This window comes from Anoplopoma fimbria, chromosome 6 (assembly GCF_027596085.1).
Source record: "Anoplopoma fimbria isolate UVic2021 breed Golden Eagle Sablefish chromosome 6, Afim_UVic_2022, whole genome shotgun sequence".
NCBI lineage: Eukaryota > Metazoa > Chordata > Actinopteri > Perciformes > Anoplopomatidae > Anoplopoma > Anoplopoma fimbria.
The window spans coordinates 12,493,081-12,513,552 of NC_072454.1; the positions used below are offsets into that span (position 1 = coordinate 12,493,081).

The 20,472-nt window shown below is 41.4% G+C and overlaps 2 protein-coding genes across 2 annotated transcripts; both read left to right on the top strand.

The window, feature by feature from the left end:
* Positions 1-308: 308 nt before the first annotated feature.
* On the top strand, positions 309-7,914 carry scdb (stearoyl-CoA desaturase b). Its single transcript, XM_054599872.1, has 6 exons — positions 309-434; positions 1,584-1,825; positions 2,686-2,816; positions 3,486-3,691; positions 4,524-4,756; positions 6,122-7,914. The coding sequence occupies exons 2-6, from the start codon at positions 1,588-1,590 to the stop codon at positions 6,319-6,321; spliced, it is 1,008 nt and encodes a 335-aa protein (XP_054455847.1). The 5' UTR covers positions 309-434; positions 1,584-1,587; the 3' UTR covers positions 6,322-7,914.
* A 3,410-nt stretch (positions 7,915-11,324) lies between these two features.
* On the top strand, positions 11,325-16,386 carry wnt8b (wingless-type MMTV integration site family, member 8b). Its single transcript, XM_054600338.1, has 6 exons — positions 11,325-11,395; positions 12,334-12,367; positions 13,449-13,587; positions 14,156-14,281; positions 14,378-14,520; positions 15,817-16,386. Exons 1-6 carry the CDS (start codon positions 11,325-11,327, stop codon positions 16,384-16,386), a joined length of 1,083 nt encoding a protein of 360 aa, XP_054456313.1.
* Positions 16,387-20,472: the final 4,086 nt, after the last annotated feature.

The following is a 20,472-nucleotide window of genomic DNA, read 5'->3' on the forward strand; positions in this document are numbered from 1 at the left end:
TGCAAATGTGTTGATGGCCAAATGTCATACTGGGAGTCACTGCTGTATGACATAATGGTGGTAGATGAATTTGGCCTGTTTTTACAACATCTTGCAACGTTTCATCAGATTAAAAGAGCCATAATAAGATCAAGAGGGTGGATTTGAAAGATTGTGAAATGGGCAAATACATTAATAAAAAGTACTGATTGTGGGGGTGAGAGGAGGGGGAGGAAAAAACGGAGGGGGGTTAACCTAAGCAAACAGCCAATAGGGTATTCACAGCCTGTGGCATCAATTTCCTCGTCGACCAATTGCTTTAAAACGACCTCAGCAGAGCAGCTAGGACTTCAGTAACCGGGGATCAGCGCACCAGTTACTCGTCTTCACTTCTTCTCTCTTTCATCTTCACCTCCACACATCACGGATCCCCCGCAGCCTCGCTCAGCAGCCCGGTGAGTACACCCGACCGAGAAGGCATTTTTGAAACCGGACATTTCTGCAGAGACGCCCGAGTGTGTCACATGCAAATTGTGCCTCTGTGGTATTTGACTAAGTTGCGTCACTGCTGTGTTTTCACCGGAGACATTTATACGACATAACTTTTATTTTCGCACCGCATCACTGCCACCCGACTGGTTCAACACGTGTGGCACGTCTAACCTTTTTTAATGCACGCGCCTTCATTCATTCTTTTGGTCTGCGTGGAAACCACAATGCTAACGTTAGCACTGTGCAGCTAACATCAGCAGACAAACTTTTGTCCAACACGCCCACCATCCGATTAGCCCCGTTAGCTTAGCAACCAAGGAGAAAGTTCATCGTCTAGCTGCACACAGGAAGTGTTGCATTAATCCATCTTCAATGCATATATATGTATGTAAGTTTTTTTTTCACCATTGCACCCATTTGTTTTCAGGCTACATCTGACTACAAATGGGTGCCTCTTCCTGCTGCAACAATTGTGACATAATGTCCAATAAGTGCCACGAGCAGCCGGGCAGTAAAAAAAAAAAAAAAAAAAAAAAAAAAAAAGAGGAGTGGCAGCCTGTTTTTTCCACGCCTGCTGTTTTTTTTTTAATGAATTAAATCACATATAATCTGCATACTGAGATCATTAGACGTTTTAAAAACAAAGTGGTTATGTTGAGACATGACCATGAGTCCTACGCAGCATCTCATGACCGTGTCGGGGTGTCTGTCTCCGGCAACGTTATCCAGCGGTGGGAGGTGGTATGACTTCTGAGAGCAACATCCGCTATTTTACATACCGTTTTTTTTTTTTTTTTTTTTTTTTTTTTTACAAGAGCAATAAACACTTGCATAACAACCCCCCAGCAGTGACACATCGCACATATTTCACCAGTACAACAAGAGCGCGACGCTTTTTAGTCACTTTGCGATTTTTTTTATTCTTGCTGCATGTACTCAGCCAGCCGCCGTACTTTCCTCTCTGCGCTCCGCTCCTGCATCCCCACCGTGCGCATTTAACAGAGCAACATCTCTCTCACTCTTCTTTTTCTTGCTGCGCACTGCCTCTTTTTTTTTTTTTTTTAACAGAGCCCCCTTTTTTTTTCTTCTTCTTTTTCTTCTTCTTCTTCCAGCGAAATGACTGAAACGGAAACAAGGAATCATCACGATGGCAAGCAACAGATCGGCGGTGCCATGGCGGAGACCTCCTCGACGGTGGAGGATGTTTTTGACGACACCTATTCAGAGAAAGAGGGTCCAAAACCGCCGAGGATGCTGGTGTGGAGAAATATCATCCTGATGTGTCTCCTTCATTCCAGTGCCCTTTATGGATTTGTTCTCCTTCCTCTTGCATCGGTTTCAACTCTTGCTTGGAGTAAGTATTTACTATATTATAGCAGACGAGCATTTTTTTTTTTTTTTTACCCTGTAGGCCACAGTCGTAGCAGAGAATGTGCTGATGTTGTGTGATCATTGCCAACTACAATACATGCAGCCTGGGGGGTGGGGGGGGTCATGCCTATGGGAGTAATGGAGAATGAGTCACTCTGGCCTTTTTTTTTTTTTTTTTTTTTGATTTTTAACAAATCCATTGAAATGTGTGCAAAACTGTCTTTGAGAGCCCCAACCTGTGGCTGATTGTAAAGAAAATAAGTTAGGCTTGTTTGAATGTTTTGAATGTCCCAAATTAGAAGCATTTGAATTTCACTGATAATAGACAAACTGTCGGCTGAATAATTACAATGTATTCCCTATATATATATGTAGACTGTTGAGGCATGACACGAATTCCCGAACAGTCTTAACTTTGTTTCCACTCTGGCTCTGCATAATTTCCCCCTCTCTTTGCAATGCTGCGCTGCATATTATTTCACCGGGGAAGACAAAGCACAATCACCATTCCCATAGACATCCCATTGTGAGCTGTGTGGCACCACAACAGAATGCTCTTTGCCAGTCAGAAGCCCCCGGGTCTCAAATCCTGGGTAGTCTTGTCTGGGCTTCACATAGAAACACATTCAGCAGTTTTAGAAACAACAAAAGTGAGTGCAGACCTGCGTGCGCCCACTGTCCCATCTCCCCACGTAAATGACTTTCCTCTGAACAAAGAGGCCAGGGTGTAATGGAAAGAACATGATGTCCCAGTGACTCTGCTCTCACGGGTGTAAAATTAATCTCACTGTGGTGGTGACAGTTTCCCCTAAGATATCTGTCCTTTCCACCTCTTTCTTCCAGCTGCAGTGTGCTACCTCATCAGTGCTCTCGGTGTGACTGCTGGCGCGCACAGACTATGGAGCCACAGATCCTACAAGGCCTCTTTCCCTCTGCGAGTCTTCCTCGCTCTCGCCAACTCCATGGCCTTTCAGGTAAAACAGGAACAAATGTAAACATAAGAAAAGATGCGCCTTTTAATGATCACCAGAGGGGGAAATGTGGCAAAATATTTCCACGTGTATCCCTTGGCAGCTGCTGCTTCATCTTTATCTCTCCCTTAACTCAAAAATTGTGTTTTTTAGCTCATTGTCCCTTGACTGTGATGTTTGAGCTTTACTGTGCAGAATGAGCTATGCGAGTTTGACACTAAAAGGCAGTTTCAGATTCATCTTTTAAAGGGGAAAGATTCCAAGAGTTTAACACATGGATGTACGGCAGGATTCACAACAAGCCATTCTTGATCCAGTATGCAACAAAGTGTGATATGGATTGTGAAAACTTTACAGTCTAATGCGGGGCTTGATTAATTTTCAATTGGGCAATTGGAGGGGAAAAAAACAGTATTATTGTAAGTTGAGCATTTCTATATGTCATAAAACCTGCCTGAAGGGGGATCTAAAAGCTACTCTAATGCTCAACATTCTTCACATCAGCAAAAACAAAGTGGCAATGGTGTGGTGATGTCAGTAAAATGATGTAATGTTAGTGCTATGCATTTATTGCTTTGTTATCTCTAGCCTAAATCTGATTATCTGATAGTGTCATGCATGTTTTATGCGTGCCTCGTGTAATCTTCACTATCTCTGTCTCTTTGCGAGCAGAATGACATCTACGAGTGGGCGAGGGACCATCGGGTCCACCACAAGTACTCTGAGACGGACGCTGACCCTCACAATGCCACGCGGGGGTTCTTCTTCGCCCACATCGGTTGGCTGATGGTTCGCAAACATCCCGACGTCATCGAGAAGGGCAAAAAACTGGAGCTGTCCGACCTGAAGGCAGATACAGTGGTTATGTTTCAGAGACGGTGAGCAAACATTACCCAGATTTTATTTTATTTTTTATATAAACTGTGTCTCGCTGAAGGTATAAATATGCAGACCTGATAGACTAAACTGAGAGTCCACATGTTATCAAAACTTAATATCATATACAAGATTCAATAATAAGAAATGGGGGGGGGGATTTGACTGTTAATCTGAGACAGACAAAGGCCCAACACTATCATCACCGTGTCCTTCACACCTTTGCTACCGAAAGTATGCGATACGAATGTAGCACTAGGTCCTGCAATAGCGCTGAATGTTGCCACTGAATATATCGCTTATGCAGAGTGGATGTTTCCGAAAGTATTTGCAGGGGTTTATTTTGTGGCCGGTAATTAAAAGTAATTCCCCCCCCCAAGTAGTACAGGATGTTGTAGTCTGGGTTATATTGACCAAGATAGCACTTGATATCCAGGATCTACTGATAAGCGTTGCATTTTGGACCAGGGATCAAATCACAGCTTGGCACTTTGATGTCCACTGTCAACAAATCCACTGTTCTGGACATTTTCACTTCCGCTCTCAGCCAAAGGGGGTTAATTATTTTAACATATTTATAATTCCCCTCGTAACAATGTAGGATTCAATTTGTGTATTTTTATGGGACCCTTTACCCTGGTATGGGTACAGATTTTTTTTTTATGGTTTTACAATTAAATTAAACACATGAGATGCAATATTCATTTTAACCATAGTGTATTGTGTGATTATATAATCTATACATTTCCCAAATCTGCCATGAGACCAGAAAAGTTTAATTTTAAAGAGACAATTTACATCATTATAAAATGGTTTTTTTTTTTTTTATTTCAGGCACTACAAGCTCTCCGTGGTGATCCTTTGCTTCTTCGTGCCCACGTTTGTGCCCTGGTACTTCTGGGGTGAATCCTTGGCGGTGGGATACTTCGTCCCTGGACTCCTGAGATACGCCGTGATGCTCAATGCCACCTGGCTGGTCAACAGCGCTGCACACATCTGGGGCAACAGGCCTTATGACCAGACCATTAACCCGCGGGAAAACCGGCTGGTTGCTCTCAGTGCCATAGGTAAGGAAACAGCCTGGTCGTTATTTTGTATTTGTCCTACAGTATGTGTCACTGTATTTTGACTACATAAGTATTTTGTGAATAAAGTGCCTTTTTTTTTTTATGAGGGATATTTGAATCATCTTCTCATCCCTTGTTGAAAGCTTGTCTTGTCCAGTCAACCACAGTTTGGGCTCCCTCAAAGCGGATTCAGTCTGGCATCTGTACTGGGACAGTTTGCTTATCCAGTGATCAATGTTTGTTTTGTCCCTGTGCCAGTTTAAGCTTTGAACTTCAGAGGTGGTCAGATTTCGAGCTGTGTATTTAGATGTTCCCTTTTAGAGTTGGACACTGGGATATTTCAGTATCATTGTTTTCCTCAAGTCAAGACTTTTATTTGTGGTGGCTGACACCACGGGGGTGTGATGCTGCAAACAGCAAAGAGCATTGTTGGCTGCAAATGGGCAACAAATTCACAAGCTAACTAGTGATTACACAAGACTGCGCAATTCTGGCAGTCTTTTCTTTGCTTTCAATTGTATATCAATGCAGTCTTTTTAAGGTCGATCCCCATCAAAATTCCTTTTTGTTTTTGTGTTGCATGAAACTAAATTTTATAACTTTGAAAGCAAATAAAGGACAGAATCTATTGGAAACTTTACAAAGTCCATTTTTTATTTTATTTAGCTGTAGTAAACACGTTCTTATTAAACTGAGTAGTAGAGACTGTTGCCGCTTGCCTTTTTTCAAGCATTTTCCACTTATGTTCACTTTTGAAAGTTTCTGATTACCTCAATGTTCATCAACACAAAAGTAGTCTCCTTGATTGTTTACTACCAGGCCAAAGGGGTTTGAATAACAGATGTATACATTTCTCCAACAAGTTGTCCAGAGTACAGCTTGTACCTGTACCGCCAGTATAACCTGTGACGGCTTCATTATTTCAACCTTGTTGATGAGACGTGTTCTACTGCAATCCCCCATGAGATTCATAGGTGTCGTATCTCCTAAGGCTGCCGGCACATCCCTTCTGTAACCATGCCAACTAGGATGTGTCGTAATGATAACGGACTAATTTAGCAAATCTGATAGCCCGGTCTTTGGTAGCTTGTAAATTTCATTACATGTCATTCAGCCTTTAAGAATTTCAAATCCAAAAAAAGCTCCCTAATTCACTTTTCACTTAGCATCAAAGAACATTATCAGGTCACATGTTGCCCATAGCGGTTTGTCACTGTGCTACCATCCTGTGATGTGTTTTGAATGAGTGGAAAATTAACCATATAATTGTTGCATGCATATCTTCATTCATGCGATTAACTTATGACGCTCAGCGAAACACTAAAATCTTTTGTTTTTGCTTTTTTTTTTTTATTTATTTTTTAGGCGAAGGCTTCCACAACTACCACCACACATTCCCCTTTGACTACGCCACCAGTGAGTTCGGCTGCAAGCTCAACCTCACCACCGCCTTCATAGACACCATGTGCTTCATGGGTTTGGCCAAGGACCCCAAGAGGGTGTCGAAGGAAATCATCGTTGCGCGCATGAAGCGAACGGGCGACGGCAGCAACAAAAGTGGCTGAGTCCCACTAGCTGCCAACTCTGCAGCTGATACCTATGTGTCGAACCAAGACGGAACGTAGCGACAGATATAGCAGAATTTCAGTGGTGGTTAGGGGTGATTACCATGCTTCTGATTATAAGATAAACCTCCTCCTGAGACTAATATTGGCTTTTGAGAGTTGTAGACTTTCCATAAATTGTGTGGGTCTCCTTTTAAGTTTTGAAGTGTCCTCACCAACTATTAGTCACAGCCAGTGACGTGGCTACATGTGCAAGCACAGCTTTTCACCATAATATATAAAACAGGCACAAAGAGAATTGAATAAAGGCTAATTGGGATTTAAAATCTCTTTTTGGCAGCAGGACAACCAGAAGAAGTCTGTGTGAGCAGTGTGTAAAAGCAGTGATTACAGAATAATTTACTGTATATCTTATTTGTTAATGTGCTATTTATTAATAGTCTTTGGCACTTTGAAGCTTTATTGAAACTCTTAACAATGAGGTTTCTCTACAGGCGATACTGAGGGCCTTTCGCTCTTAACTTCTGTCAGTACTGCTTCGTCTCACTCCACATTGAGTGGAGTTCCATCTTTGTTTTTGTCTGTCGACTATAAGCTAAGGTTTTCTTTATTTTAGGGTAAGATAGTAGTAGTCTTACTAAATCATAAGCTGCTGTGTTCAAGGCCAACACCAAGACAGTCAACACTTAATTGAACTGCCCTTATTTATCATACCTGAGTAACCCCCGGTGAATACAGTACAGATGTGTTATACTTTGGGATGTTTTCACATCCACTGTCTTCAACTGTACAAGAGGGGTTCTTAATGAGGATAAAGCTCTCTAGTGTGACGCATCGTATACCTCTGGTTGAGTAGTGAAGCCGCCTCACACTCAGACTGAAACATAGGACCAGACATCTCACTCTTAATCTGAAAAGAGATATATATTTACATTTATTTTGTATTCATTTGAAATACACTCAGAGTTAAGGTCTCCCTCAGACAAGGCTAATGAAGGATTTACCTTTTGTGCTGTGTGATATATATTATTGAAACATGTGTCAGGACTCTTGCCCAATTGCCTTAGGTGGGTTGCACACCTGATTTAAAAAAAGAAAAGAAAAAATGAATAAAAGTGCAAGTTATGGAAATAAATTAGGGCTTAAATTATCTGTCTAATCACAGGTGTTTGGTGTCTGTCTGTTTTTAAGGAACACTTCAAAAATTAAAATCCCTTATTTGTAATGAAAAAGAGGGACCATTCAACAAATTCCTAACAAACAAAAAAATGGGTTACTGTGATTTAACATTTGTGTAACCAAACATTTTGCTCTAAAACAAGATCCAAAACTTGTTATATCATTAATGATAATGATGTGATATTTGTCACACTTCCTCTTATAAAGAGCAAGCAACACTTTTTTTACAGTGTTAACTTCTTGAAGTTTGAATGCCTTAAAGATGGCACATTTTTTTCAAAGAATGTTTTTGCCCACTGTATGTACCGTAAATAAACCAAATTTTCTACTTGTGACAAAAAATATGTTTTGCTGTTTTTGTTGAAATTCTGTAATATTCCTTATTAGTATACTGAATAAAAAAATACGATCATACCATTTCTATTACATTCTTTATCAGTGGCTTGTAGGTACGACAATAAAAACCACTACTGATAATGAACTACTTTTAAAGGGAGTTCATAAACTATACTACTAAGAACTAATTAAAAGCAACAGAGTGCTTAACTGTGTGTCACTAACAGTCACTGTTAGAAATAATAGAAACGGGGTGCTTAGTTTTAAAAATGGAAAATAAAGTTTGTGTCATAATTGAAACTTTTGTTGACAAACTATGCACTGTGACAAACAATATTATTAAAAAGAAAATATATTTAATGTATTAAATGTCCCAAAAGCATGAGCTTATGTGTAAATGAATCATGTGAAAATGTGTTTTCATTGGGTATTGTTTTAAACACATTACTATAGCACATTTGACTTGATGGGGAAACCTCAGGATCTTTACAGTTATGTCAGTCTACACAATGTGCATTTCTATACTGATCCAACCAGTAACTCAAGTGTGATTGGAGTTAAAAATCTCTAGTGTTTTTATCTTCATCTTGCCTCCAGTTTTTGGACATGCTGTGCCTGTTAATTGACATCATTGTCTCCTGTCTGCATGCCTATTCAGATGGGGATCTCTGCTCTTCATGCTTTGCTCGCCTGTATCACCCACAATCTAACGCTCTTGTACTTACAACCCCAAGATACATATTTAAAATAGCTGCATATATTGTTTGAACATTCCTTAAGGATTCCTGGAGGACAGATATCTGTTGGTGCAGACAGTTCTTAATATTTTGCAGTTCACTCTTGCAGACTTTGAACTTTAAACACCCTGCTATGCTCAGCAGTGGGTGTGCAAAAAGAGAATTTCCCTCCTGAGGTCTTTAATTAAGAGGATTTAGTGTTTGTTATCAACACATCTTTCAACCATTTGAAGCATATGTGAACTGGCGCCCTCTTCTGGTGAATGACTTAATGGCAAGTCAAAGAAAACCACTAAAAACTTTGCTCTTTGCTCTGTGTTGACGCAGTAAATGCGATTTGTTTGTTGCAGTTAGTTGTGTTTTTGTACAAAAAGCTGCAGTCTGCTCCAGAGTCCAGCCGCCAGTCTGATTCCCGTCCAAATGTCCTGTAAGTGGTCCCACCACTGCTGATCTGTGATGCCCCAACAGTGACATCAGCCCCTTTGTCCATTGGCTGCTGACTGTCAGGCCATCCTCCTCTCGGCATGTAACACCTCGGTGTTGATCACACTGCCAGTCAGAGCTCAGACTCATCGCTGTGGACAGTCACACAGTTTCAGTTCTTACAGACTTGTGCAACATTGAGGACTCGTTAACTGATGTAGTAATGTTGCTGCTTCTGGAAGCCTTGCTGCTGTCTCAGACTATGTTTTTTTTTATTCCCATCGTCTCCAAAATAGACGCACATTCCATGTATGCTGGACTGTGTGCAAAAGACAAGACAGAAGGGCTGCTATTTTTAAACTTTTAGCGACAATTATGGACATTTACTGACACCTTGCTTTTTGGAAATGACTTGTTTCCAAAACATATAGGCATGACTGCGCAGCTATGGTGATGCTTTAAGGAATCATTTATTTAAAAATGCTTAAACAACAGGATGGATCCTGCTGTTCTCTTATTTTACTTGTCACTCCTTTGTAAATCTTAATCCAAAAACATCCCTCAGAAGTCCCCCACCCCCCCTCCAAATCACTTTTTCTTTAATCCTAATTTGCACACAAGAAGTTTGCTAAAGGGCTGCCTGTGCCAAAGGAAAGGGTCCTAAGGGTCAGACGGGGTTATGTTGGGGGAATAACCCTCCATGCAGTGTTAGGTAGGGACCGTCTGGATTAGTGATGCAAATGCCCCCATATCTGATCAATGGCTAGGCCTTCACCCTGCCCCAGTGCACCTTTTATTTTCTGTGGGAGGGGGGTCATCGGAGAAATCCTCTCTGTTAAATTCTCAGTCGTGATTGAAATATTGCAGGAAAAACATGACAATTACAAACATTACGTCTCATTAAAGTGAATCGTTGAACACAAAACACTCTCGTTCCAAACGTAACATAACTACAGTACCAGTCAAAAGTTTGTGGACACACCTTCTCATCCAACTACTTTGAAGAATCTAAAATATAAAACATATTCTGGTTTGTTGAGCATTTGTTTGTTTACCACATAATTCCATATGTGTTCCTTCATAGTTTGGATGTCTTCAATATGAATCTACAATGTAGAAAAAAAGAAATAAAAAAAAGAAATAAAGAAAAACCATTGAATGAGAAGGTGTGTCCAAACTTTTGACTGGTACTGTAGACGTGATTATTAATTCCGTTTTATGTGACCAGTGTAACACCGACTTCTTAAAATCCCACATTGTATGAAATGGAAAATTACTTATTTTCTTATTTGCAAATGTCCGAAATAATAACTTAAATAGACCCATCGTCTCGTGCAAAGCAATTCTGCGACTGAAACTGCGCAGATCGGGTCAAATATACATAATATAATATAATAATATCCCCGGTGATTAATCTAAGAAACGGCCAGCTGCAGTCATCTTTGTGGAAATAACTTTTGATATGTCGCCGTTACGGTATTGTTGTTGTATATTGTATTCGTAGTAATTTGCTTCTGCACTATACTTTTGCTCTGGTTTATGCTTTAAGATGCTTGTTTAAGAAAGGAGATGCACTTATGACTTCTGGTGACTAGTAGTTCTCTTGAATACCTATGTTGAATACATTTATTTTAAGTCGCTTTGGATGAAAGCGTCTGCTAAATGACTGTAATGTAATGTAATGTAATGTAATGTGTTGAGCCGGTTTAACCCCATCTGAAATGGTCAGATGACACAGATGAGGCTGTATCGTCCTCCATGTGAGGAATAGTCTGTTTCAAGGTGATAATCATTGATTCAATCACACCTTTGTTGAGCCACGAATTACTTCCTCACAAACACATTTGTAACCTATCAAACTAACAATTCGTCATCCAGATGACTATCTTCCACTAATCCCCGACAATGAGCTGCGCGTTAGATAGCTTAAATAAACTTTTTTTTTTTTTCTTCCTCCGGCCAGAAATTCAAGGGATCAGTGTTACACTTTTCCTATGGGATTAAAGAGATCTTCCTTTGCTCTTGAATGGAGGCAGGGAACCTACCGTTGCCCGGCCCTGAAGGCCCAGGGTGCCCTTTTGATCATTTCAGTCTCCCCTTGGTGCAATACTTCTGATTGGCCAAGAGAGTAAGAAGGGGGAAAATCTTTAATTAAGCAGATAATCTCTTGTTGGGACGAGAGCAGCTCCATTTCAGAGCCCCCCTACTTGAATCCTGGGAGCCCTGGTGAAGTTTCATGTGCTGGTAGCTCAGTTTCCTCTCCATCGTTAGACTGTCTGCAGGCTTTGGACGGGCTCTGAGTCACCGTCACCCCCCTCACCTGTCAGGATGTTCATGCATTTGGAGGTTTTCTATTACATTTTCATTCTCCTGGCTCACATGAGGCCATACTGCTGCTGGTGAGTTTAAATGATCATGAAAATGTCATAAATATATTCTCAAATATGCAGATGGATTTTTTGTGTCCTGATGATGATGAAACTTTTCATTTCATGGCAGTTGCAAAACAAGAATTTCTTTTTTTCCAGTATTTTTTGTTAAGCCCTAATGTATCTGTATTTATTTTCCTCTCATATAGTTTGATTCAAAAGGCACAACCTGATCTATGAAATCACTTCATTTAACAATTTTGCATTGGAAATTAGGAAACGTAAATTATGAACTTGCTGGATCTATTTTATGCATTTCACCAATACCGCTTTTTAATAAGGCGTCTTTTATAACGGATTTTTGAAGTTGTAACTACTGGCTTTATTAGTGGTTAATAAGAAATGTAATAATGTATTATCGATCAGTTGTAATCCTTAATTTAGAACAACTTTACGGTTGCCAGGTTGTGAATCTCCAATCTAACATTTGACTGCTTATTTCTAGAAAAGGGCTGAAGAACAGAATCCATTTATTAACTTATTAACACTTTAAACTGTGGACATGATGAGTTAAAGCAATGTATTAAATACTTTTAAAAATGTATATATTGACAGACTTGATGGCTTATTAGAAAGTGTGAAACCCATGAGCATTTATAAATGGACTACCAACATTCAGAGAAGCTTTATTTTTTAAATATAAAAGATGAGCACCAGTCAAGGACGTTTTCAGTACCTGGCAACCCCACATTTCAAGTAATCAATTGTAAATCACATTGTTATTGCCCTTATTTCTTATATTTCTAGGTATATATATATTTGTTTTTAAGAAATGCATTCACTTGGTTTGGATGCCCACTGGTGTCACGGTTTAACATGTTACAAAGCGCACTAATGAGAGATGTTAGCAGAGGAATTTGTGAAGGACACTGAGCTTCCCTGAGTGAATAAGCTGTCTCCTTTTCCAGGTCAGTGAATAATTTCTTGATGACTGGACCCAAGGTAAGCCAACTTTCTTTTGATCATTTCTCCATGTCCTTTCCCCAAAAGAGACACAGAGAGAAAACATGGTTTCTGTGTTGTCCTTGTGATATCTGAACTCAAGTGTTGTGGACAAGTTATTGTACCCGTGTGTATGCAACAATGCAACTAATGATATATCAGTGATATTCTTGGTCCTTTTGTGTTTTTTCCCCCCTCCGTACACTTGACCTTATTCAGAGGCTCTGCATATCTGCGGCTCGAATGTTTTAAGAGGCGAGGGCAGGCATTGCTGTAGTGGGTGGTCATCATTAGCGAGCCAGACCCCTGTGAAAGAGGTGGCACTCCATCTCCCCAAAGGCCACTTGAGACATATTAGTTATATTATCGTTCACACAGTGTGAACAAGCCGCAGAGAGGTGGGCGAAAGCCAAGGAAAGAGCGTACTGGGTTAAGAGAGCTCAACAATTCAGCATATTCAATGCAGCTGATAGAGTTTAAAAAGTAAAATAACCTTTGAATCAGTTCACATTGTTTTTTTTATTGAAACTGACAATGAGTATAATTTGAAGGACCTGTTGATGTGTAACCCCCTTTGAAATTCTTGCAATGGAAAGTGGCAAAGCACCTTGAAGAGTAAAACATTTGACCCTCCAGTAGGGAGATAAAGATGTAAAAGCAACCGAGACTGGTTCACATCACCATTTCTAGTTTTCTTCCACACATAACATTTGATTTTATGAACCCTGGGTGTGTTCAGAAGTACCAGAAGTGCTCTCATGATTTGTTGGATCTTTGGCCACTGACGGTCTTCAACTGGCATATGTCTGATCTCTGCCTCCTGAGCACGGGTTTATGCAATTAATAAAAAATTATATGTTTTTATCGATTTAATAGCAATCAATCACATTTTTTACATGAGGTAAATCTTCCCTGAAGACGATGCTAATTTATAATCGAAGGTGAATCTGGGTATCAAATCATGCCAGATGCTTCAGAAACATCTCAACTTCTTAGTTATCATGTTGTGATTGTTAAAAGAAGAGGGATGCTCGTGCATTATGTTATGGGTTTAATATATCTGCTGTCTCTGCGGCTGCAGGCATACCTGATCTACTCCAGCAGTGTGGCAGCAGGAGCTCAGAGTGGCATAGAGGAGTGCAAATACCAGTTTGCATGGGACCGCTGGAACTGCCCCGAGAGAGCTCTGCAGCTGTCCACTCACAGCAGCCTGCGCAGTGGTAAGTCCACAGCCCAGACACCAGCTCCAACATCTCCACACTGCAGCTAGGCTGAGGGAGAGTCCACCTCTTAATGGGAAACATGGCTCAAGAAATTTAAAAGATGTTTCAAATGTGTTTTGTAACTGTGTACTTGTGTTTCAAGTTTTTGTGTTAGAGGGGAGGTTTATTTTCTTCCCCTTTGTGAGATGTTTGCTTAGTAGAGACATACATCACCCTTTGAGATAGTTACACTAATCCATTTCCCAACATCCTCCAAAATTGCTGCCTCTATTTGCTGCTTATGAAAGCAATACACTGAAATTCACAAAACAAAGAGTCAAATGTGTTTGGCAATACAAAATGAACTTGATTCTGGGACAGTTAAGAAATGCAGATACCATTAAGTCTGAGCAGAAGATGGGAAGTTGAATAATTAAGTCAAAGTTCTTTAAAGCTGTTTTATAAATAGAAAATAGGACTGAATATGTAACATCAAATGCAGGTAAATAAACTTACTGAGGGATCGGATAGGATGGATAGATCTGTGTGCTTAGACAAGATGGTTAATGAGTCTATCTGCTGACAGCAAATCGGGAGACTGCGTTCGTTCACGCCATCAGCTCCGCCGGAGTCATGTACACTTTAACCAGGAACTGCAGTCTGGGAGACTTCGACAACTGCGGCTGTGATGACAGCAGGAACGGACAACGAGGTGAAAGAAATTCGCAAATGTGTACATTAATACCCACTTTCTATTAAAATCAAATGGCATGGGTGATTTAAACTAAATTCTCCTTCATTCTCCCAGGTGGTCATGGTTGGCTCTGGGGAGGCTGCAGTGACAACGTTGGCTTTGGCGAGGCCATCTCCAAACAGTTTGTTGATGCGCTGGAGACCGGACAGGATTCACGAGCAGCAATGAATCTCCACAATAACGAGGCGGGGAGAAAGGTACAGTGGCTGCTCCGAATTCACTCCATCCACTTGGCAATGGGAGATGAGCACTTGATATAAGATGTAGTATGTGATGTTAATGCGTGGATTTGAACCTTACAGTATTTAAACTGGTTGGCGGCTCGCTTGATATTTTGGGAATGTCTCCCAGCCCTCCAACTGATTGCACAGTGTAAAGCACCTTTTGAATCATTTTCCCCTCGCTAAGAATTACACTGAGTGTGCCACCCAAGCATCCCTTTCACGTCGCTATAAGTGAGGTGCCACTCGTCCCCAATAATAACAGTGTGTTCGGTGTACCAGAAGGGCCTATTTACCAGTGCTGAATGCCCCATATGACAATACCTCAACTCGAGAATCTCAGGATCACTGGTGCAAGCTTAATTAGAGATCCTGGGGAGCCAGACATTGCACAGCATTCTGTATTATGCTGCTTTTTAAAATAAGTGTTTAGTTTTTATTCTTGCAATAAGGATCCCACATTTATGTTGGTCTTTGTTTGGCCCCGGGGGAGTCTGAGGGGACCACAGGCGTGCAGCTGAAGTGCTCTTTGTTTACGGTGCCTTTGCTCCCCCCTGTTGGGCCCTAGGATCCCCATGGCACCTGGAGCATCATTGTAACAGAAAAAAATGGGGATAGAAAGAGAAAAAAAACTCAATGGGACTCTCCATTGGGTCTGCTCACACTAGAAAACATGTTGATAATGAACATGCTAAATAAATACTCCTATTTCTTCTGGGGGGACAATAGGACTCGATGTGAAACTTTGATTCAGCCTTAACTCAACAGAGAGTTCATCCCCTTCTAACCAAAAGAAAACGTCCCCTTTCAACCGACAGCTGTTTTTGTGTCGGGTAAAGTCAGGAAACACTGAGGACGGCAAAGGAACTCAGCTATGGACCTTGAAGCTATCATTTCTTCCTTTCAATGTATTCATCCCTCTTTTTACTTAACTGGAAAACTTTGACAATTCAATCAGTTAATTTGACAACACATCAATCAAGAGACAATGGACATCCTGTCTTTTACACAACCACACACACACACACACACACACACACACACACACACACACACACACACACACACACACACACACACACACACACACACACACACACACACACACACACACACACACATATATATACTTACAAAGACACACATACATTCACATACTCACAACCACAAGATGATTTTCTTTGTTTTGGCACTGTTTCTCATATGAAGCTAATATTCTTTAACACAGTGAAGTATAAAAACATTTTAATTATGTTTTTCTGGTGTCCCCAGGCCGTGAAGGGGACCATGCAGAAGACATGCAAGTGCCACGGGGTGTCGGGAAGCTGCACCACTCAGACCTGCTGGCTGCAGCTGCCAGAATTCAGGGAAGTGGGGAACTACTTGAAGGAGAAGTACCACAGGGCTCAGAAGGTGGATCTCCTCCGAGGAGCGGGGAACAGCGCGGCCAGCCGGGGGGCCATCGCCGAATCCTTCAGCTCCATCTCTCGCAAGGAGCTGGTCCACCTGGAAGACTCCCCTGATTACTGCCTGGAAAACCGCACGCTGGGCTTGCCGGGCACGGAGGGCCGCGAGTGCCTAAAGAAGGGCAAGAACTTGAGCAAATGGGAGAAACGGAGCTGCAAGAGGCTCTGCGGGGAGTGCGGGCTGGCTGTGGAGGAACGCAAAGCCGAGATAGTGTCGAGCTGTAATTGTAAATTCCACTGGTGCTGCACGGTTAAGTGTGAGCAGTGCAGAAAGACAGTGACCAAGTACTTTTGTGTAAAGAAAGGAGGTCAGAGGGGAAGGAATGAGAGTGCCGGTAGCCGAAGGAAGAACCTCAGACTGAGGAAGAAGCACTGAGCATCTTCATCATGCTGTCATCATATTTTTTTTACCACTGCAGCTTCTGTCAACACTCAAACTCTCAGTGCATGTTCAGAAAGTGTGTGTGTTTTGGATAAAAGCTCAGAAAAACTTCAAGTTCAGACCACCTTCATTGTCGAATTTGTATTAAAAGTTAAAGACAGTGGGATCTGCACAAAAACCACATGATAGAGAAGTTTACAACTTTGTAGAAGTTTGGTATAAATGTATTTAAGATATATTTTTATACTTTTTTTTAACAACATTTTGAAAAGTCAATGGGCATTTGAAAAGTATTTCTCTGATTTAAAATTCTCCACAACCTGATTTATTTATTTTCATTCCTACACATACACCTCGGGGAAACAATTAAATAGTTATTAATTTTGAGCGATGGATGATCTGACCGTTTAGAAACGGTCAGATCATCTTCTAAAACCACTTCTTAAAAACCTTTCAGGTTGTAATCCCATGAAAAGTATTTCAGTTTACCAGTAATCTTCAAATCTTTCAACTTTCACTGCCAAGCTCTCTTATCCAGAAATATTTTGACATTTTTTGGGGAAAAGTCTCCTTTCCCATCATCTGGCTCGCCCTGACCTTTGCTGCCCTCCTGCATGTATTTAATTGTATATAAAATGAAGCACTTTGTACTGTACATTGTTAATTTATTGCACAACATGTCCTAGTTTTTTCTTGTTGTTAGTTGCCTCTGTGGTTTGTTTTCTATTAAATTGTAATGACAGAATAATAAATCCTTCAATCTTCATTCCGCTCATCCTTCTTTACGCCCAGTGGCAGTGATACCTGATGGTTTGCAGTCAACACAACCTTCCTTTTCACATTGTTCACATCGGGGTCAGGATACTCTGGGGCAAACCAACAAGAATAGAAAACTTTCCAGCGTACTCTTCGTTCCATCACGCCTTTCTCAATTTCGCCTCAACAAATACCTCCCCGTTCTCTCCCTCATCATGGTAATCCTCAAAGAGCCCCCTAACTCCCAAGCGCTTGGAAGTTTCTTTACTGTTTAATACTAGTTTAATTAACTTTGTCCAGACAGAGTAGGGCCGTGGGGGTGGAGGGCATGAGGCAAGTTGCCCTTAAAAAATCATCCCGCCTCTAATTTTGTATGCTAATCTCCTTTTTCACGCCGCACCTCCTTAGGAGTGGGGGAAAGAAATGTTGGGAAAACTTTGGGTTGCCTGTGCAGGGCTTCCTGCGGCTGTTTTATTTCTGGGCCCACCTATTTGGGTCCTTTCACTCCTCTAGGGCCTTCCTTTGCTCGATTTAACAATGAATGCAGAGCTAATCAGCTCTCTCGGAAATGCACCACTGTCGAGGAAGGTAATCCCTCCTTCTCCCCTCTCAATGGGCTGTCGCCTTCTAAAGGACTTTGGGAAAAGGCTTTGCACAGATTCACACTGTTCTCTCAAAAGAAGTTAGTTCAAGTATTGTGCCCAAACAAGTGGGTTTTATAAACACATGCTTGCCAGGATACTCACCCCACCTGCAAGTAAGAAGTGCCAGGCCCAGGCAGACTAGCACATGGCAGCCGAAGCCGAAACCCTTCAGACGAGATGGGACATGAAAGAGGAGATTAAAGATCCCATTGAGAAGGGGGCGTTCATTTCTGCACCTTCCTCTTTTTACTCAATAAAGTGTCAAGGAAACACCTTGTTGACATCTTATTTACTGAATAATGATCATAATCAAAACTCCTCCCTCCTCTGATGACCCCTGTGGCTGGCTGGATTGCTCTGCCTGGCATGCAGCGAAACCCTCTCACCAACAAAAGAACCAGCATACCAAGCTTTTGCCCTGCGGCTCCGTGGAGGTTCTGCAATGTACTCTGATAGGGGAGAACAAAACGGGCACATCAAAATGTTCATTCACAGGATTTTAAAAGGTTAATGCAAAGTTATAATTAGGACATGCATTTTGGATCAAACTTAACAAAGCCGCTTTAAACTCGGCGCGCAGAATGAATTGATTCTTATTTTGACTTTTCTTTGGTTAAGCATGTGAGTCATGCTGTCATGCACTGGCTCCCTATCAGCAGAAAATTGCCGACTTATTCCCAGATGATGAAAATACATCTCACAATGGGAAACCTGTTGACGCAGCAATCCAATGATGTGTGGGAAAGTCAGATAAAAAAACGTGTTTAGCTGTTTTTAACGTTCAGCAGTTTGACACACCTATGGCTCTGTTAACGTATTCAGACAAGTTCTGTGTGTATCAGCAGCAGAGATGAAACAGAGGAAAATGCTCTAGTGGGCCATATGGTAAGATAATACTATGCTTAACCTGGAGACTGAGAGAAGCAAAAGTTCCCAGCTTTGAAGAGAGTAAATGAACGCTTATATTGCACATAATTAACACATACCCATCACACTATTGCGCTATACTTCTCTATTTGTCTTTAATCACGTGTGTGTTTATAATGGACAACTATAAATAGACTGTGAGATTCACATAAAGAACCAGAGGCCACAGTTGATGCAAAAACCTGAACTACAGACATACAAAAACATGGCTTTATCATCAGCATTCTCTCAGTCAATTGTATTCCCTTGAATGAACAACCAGACAAATGCCAAGAGGGAAGAGAGACGAACTGAATGAGACACATACACATTATAACGGCGTGTGAAACAGCACACAAGGTTGATCATGACACGTTATTTCCCAGAGAGTGACACGACCTCCGACCGCAAGGTCTGAACTTCCGTCTCTCGGGCCGGCCCTGCCATGTCCAATTTGCCATATGCCTGAGGTGGCGGAGGGAGAAGGGGGACACCACAGAGGAAGAGTGGGGTTTTTAAGCAGATGCTTTCTCACAGAGCTTCAATAATGAATTTAAACTTTTGTAGGAACTCCTAAAAGTATTAATAGAAATGTGTACATTTTCTTTCAGCTCTGGCAGAAATGAGAGGTAAAGGTGTTGTGGTTTAAATGAGTACTTTTGTGGTTCTGCAACATACCACATACCAACAGATAATAGAGGCGCATATATTCTTCTCAGGTAGCAAGTGATAATGCAATCATTGAAAGATGGGAAAACGACTTATAATGCTTCAGAGAATCCTTGGCTAATAGGATTTATGGCTTAGGGGTTCTGGACCTACAACACCTAGAGGGGCGAGGGTCAGTATGAATGTGAGAGAAAGGCAGATGAGTACAGATGAGTGGGGTGCTCTTAAAACAAAATCTCAGCGAAATAACTTTACCTGTGTGTGTGTGTATTTGTGTCGGTTTGTTAGCTATGATTACATTAGCCATAAGTTCAAGAAACATCAGACGCTTCCACTCATTAGGAAACAGTTTCATTGTGTCATTATCTCCTCCAGAGAGTCTTTGTTTTGACAGTAGTTCATCTGCTGGGGAGAAGGCAGCGGTGGTGCGTGTTTGTTGCTATCAGCAGGATTGAGATACAAGCTTCTTGAAGCTCACCAGGGTGGTCAATCTCCCGGTTCTATCTGCAAAGAATGGGGAGAGGGGAGCATCGGGGGGATCAGCTCAGCTCAGCTCACTGATCTGCACAGGAAACACAGAGCATGGGAACCCACCAGGGAGCCCCAAACTAGTCCCTGCCGTGGAAACCTGCTGATAGAGCCTGGAACAAGAGAAAACATACAAGATGTATCAGGGTTTTTAAAGACACTTTAGGAAATGCATATGAGCTAAAATGCTGCCTTTTTGGGGCTTGAAAAAAGGCTGTCAGAAAAGGTTAAGAACACAGAGTAGCAATGATCAAAGTGATTGATAAGATTTCCTCCATCTAGTTCAATATCACTCTGACAATGACAAAACAGAGAGAGACTCCCATCGGCTGATCAGTCCAGTGAGCAAGGTACTGTGTGCACTGTTATCTCATGAAGAGGGATCAATACAGCAATGTTGAGGCAATGATGACCATAGTTAAATATTGGCTCAGGATTTCAAAAGTGTTTGCTCTGTCTGCCACACCATCGTCTCCTAGAGAGAGAGAGAGAGAGAGAGAGATAGAGGGAGAGAGATAGATAGATAGAGAGAGAGAGAGAGGGAGAGAGCAGGGACTAATTCTCAACCTGTCTGTTA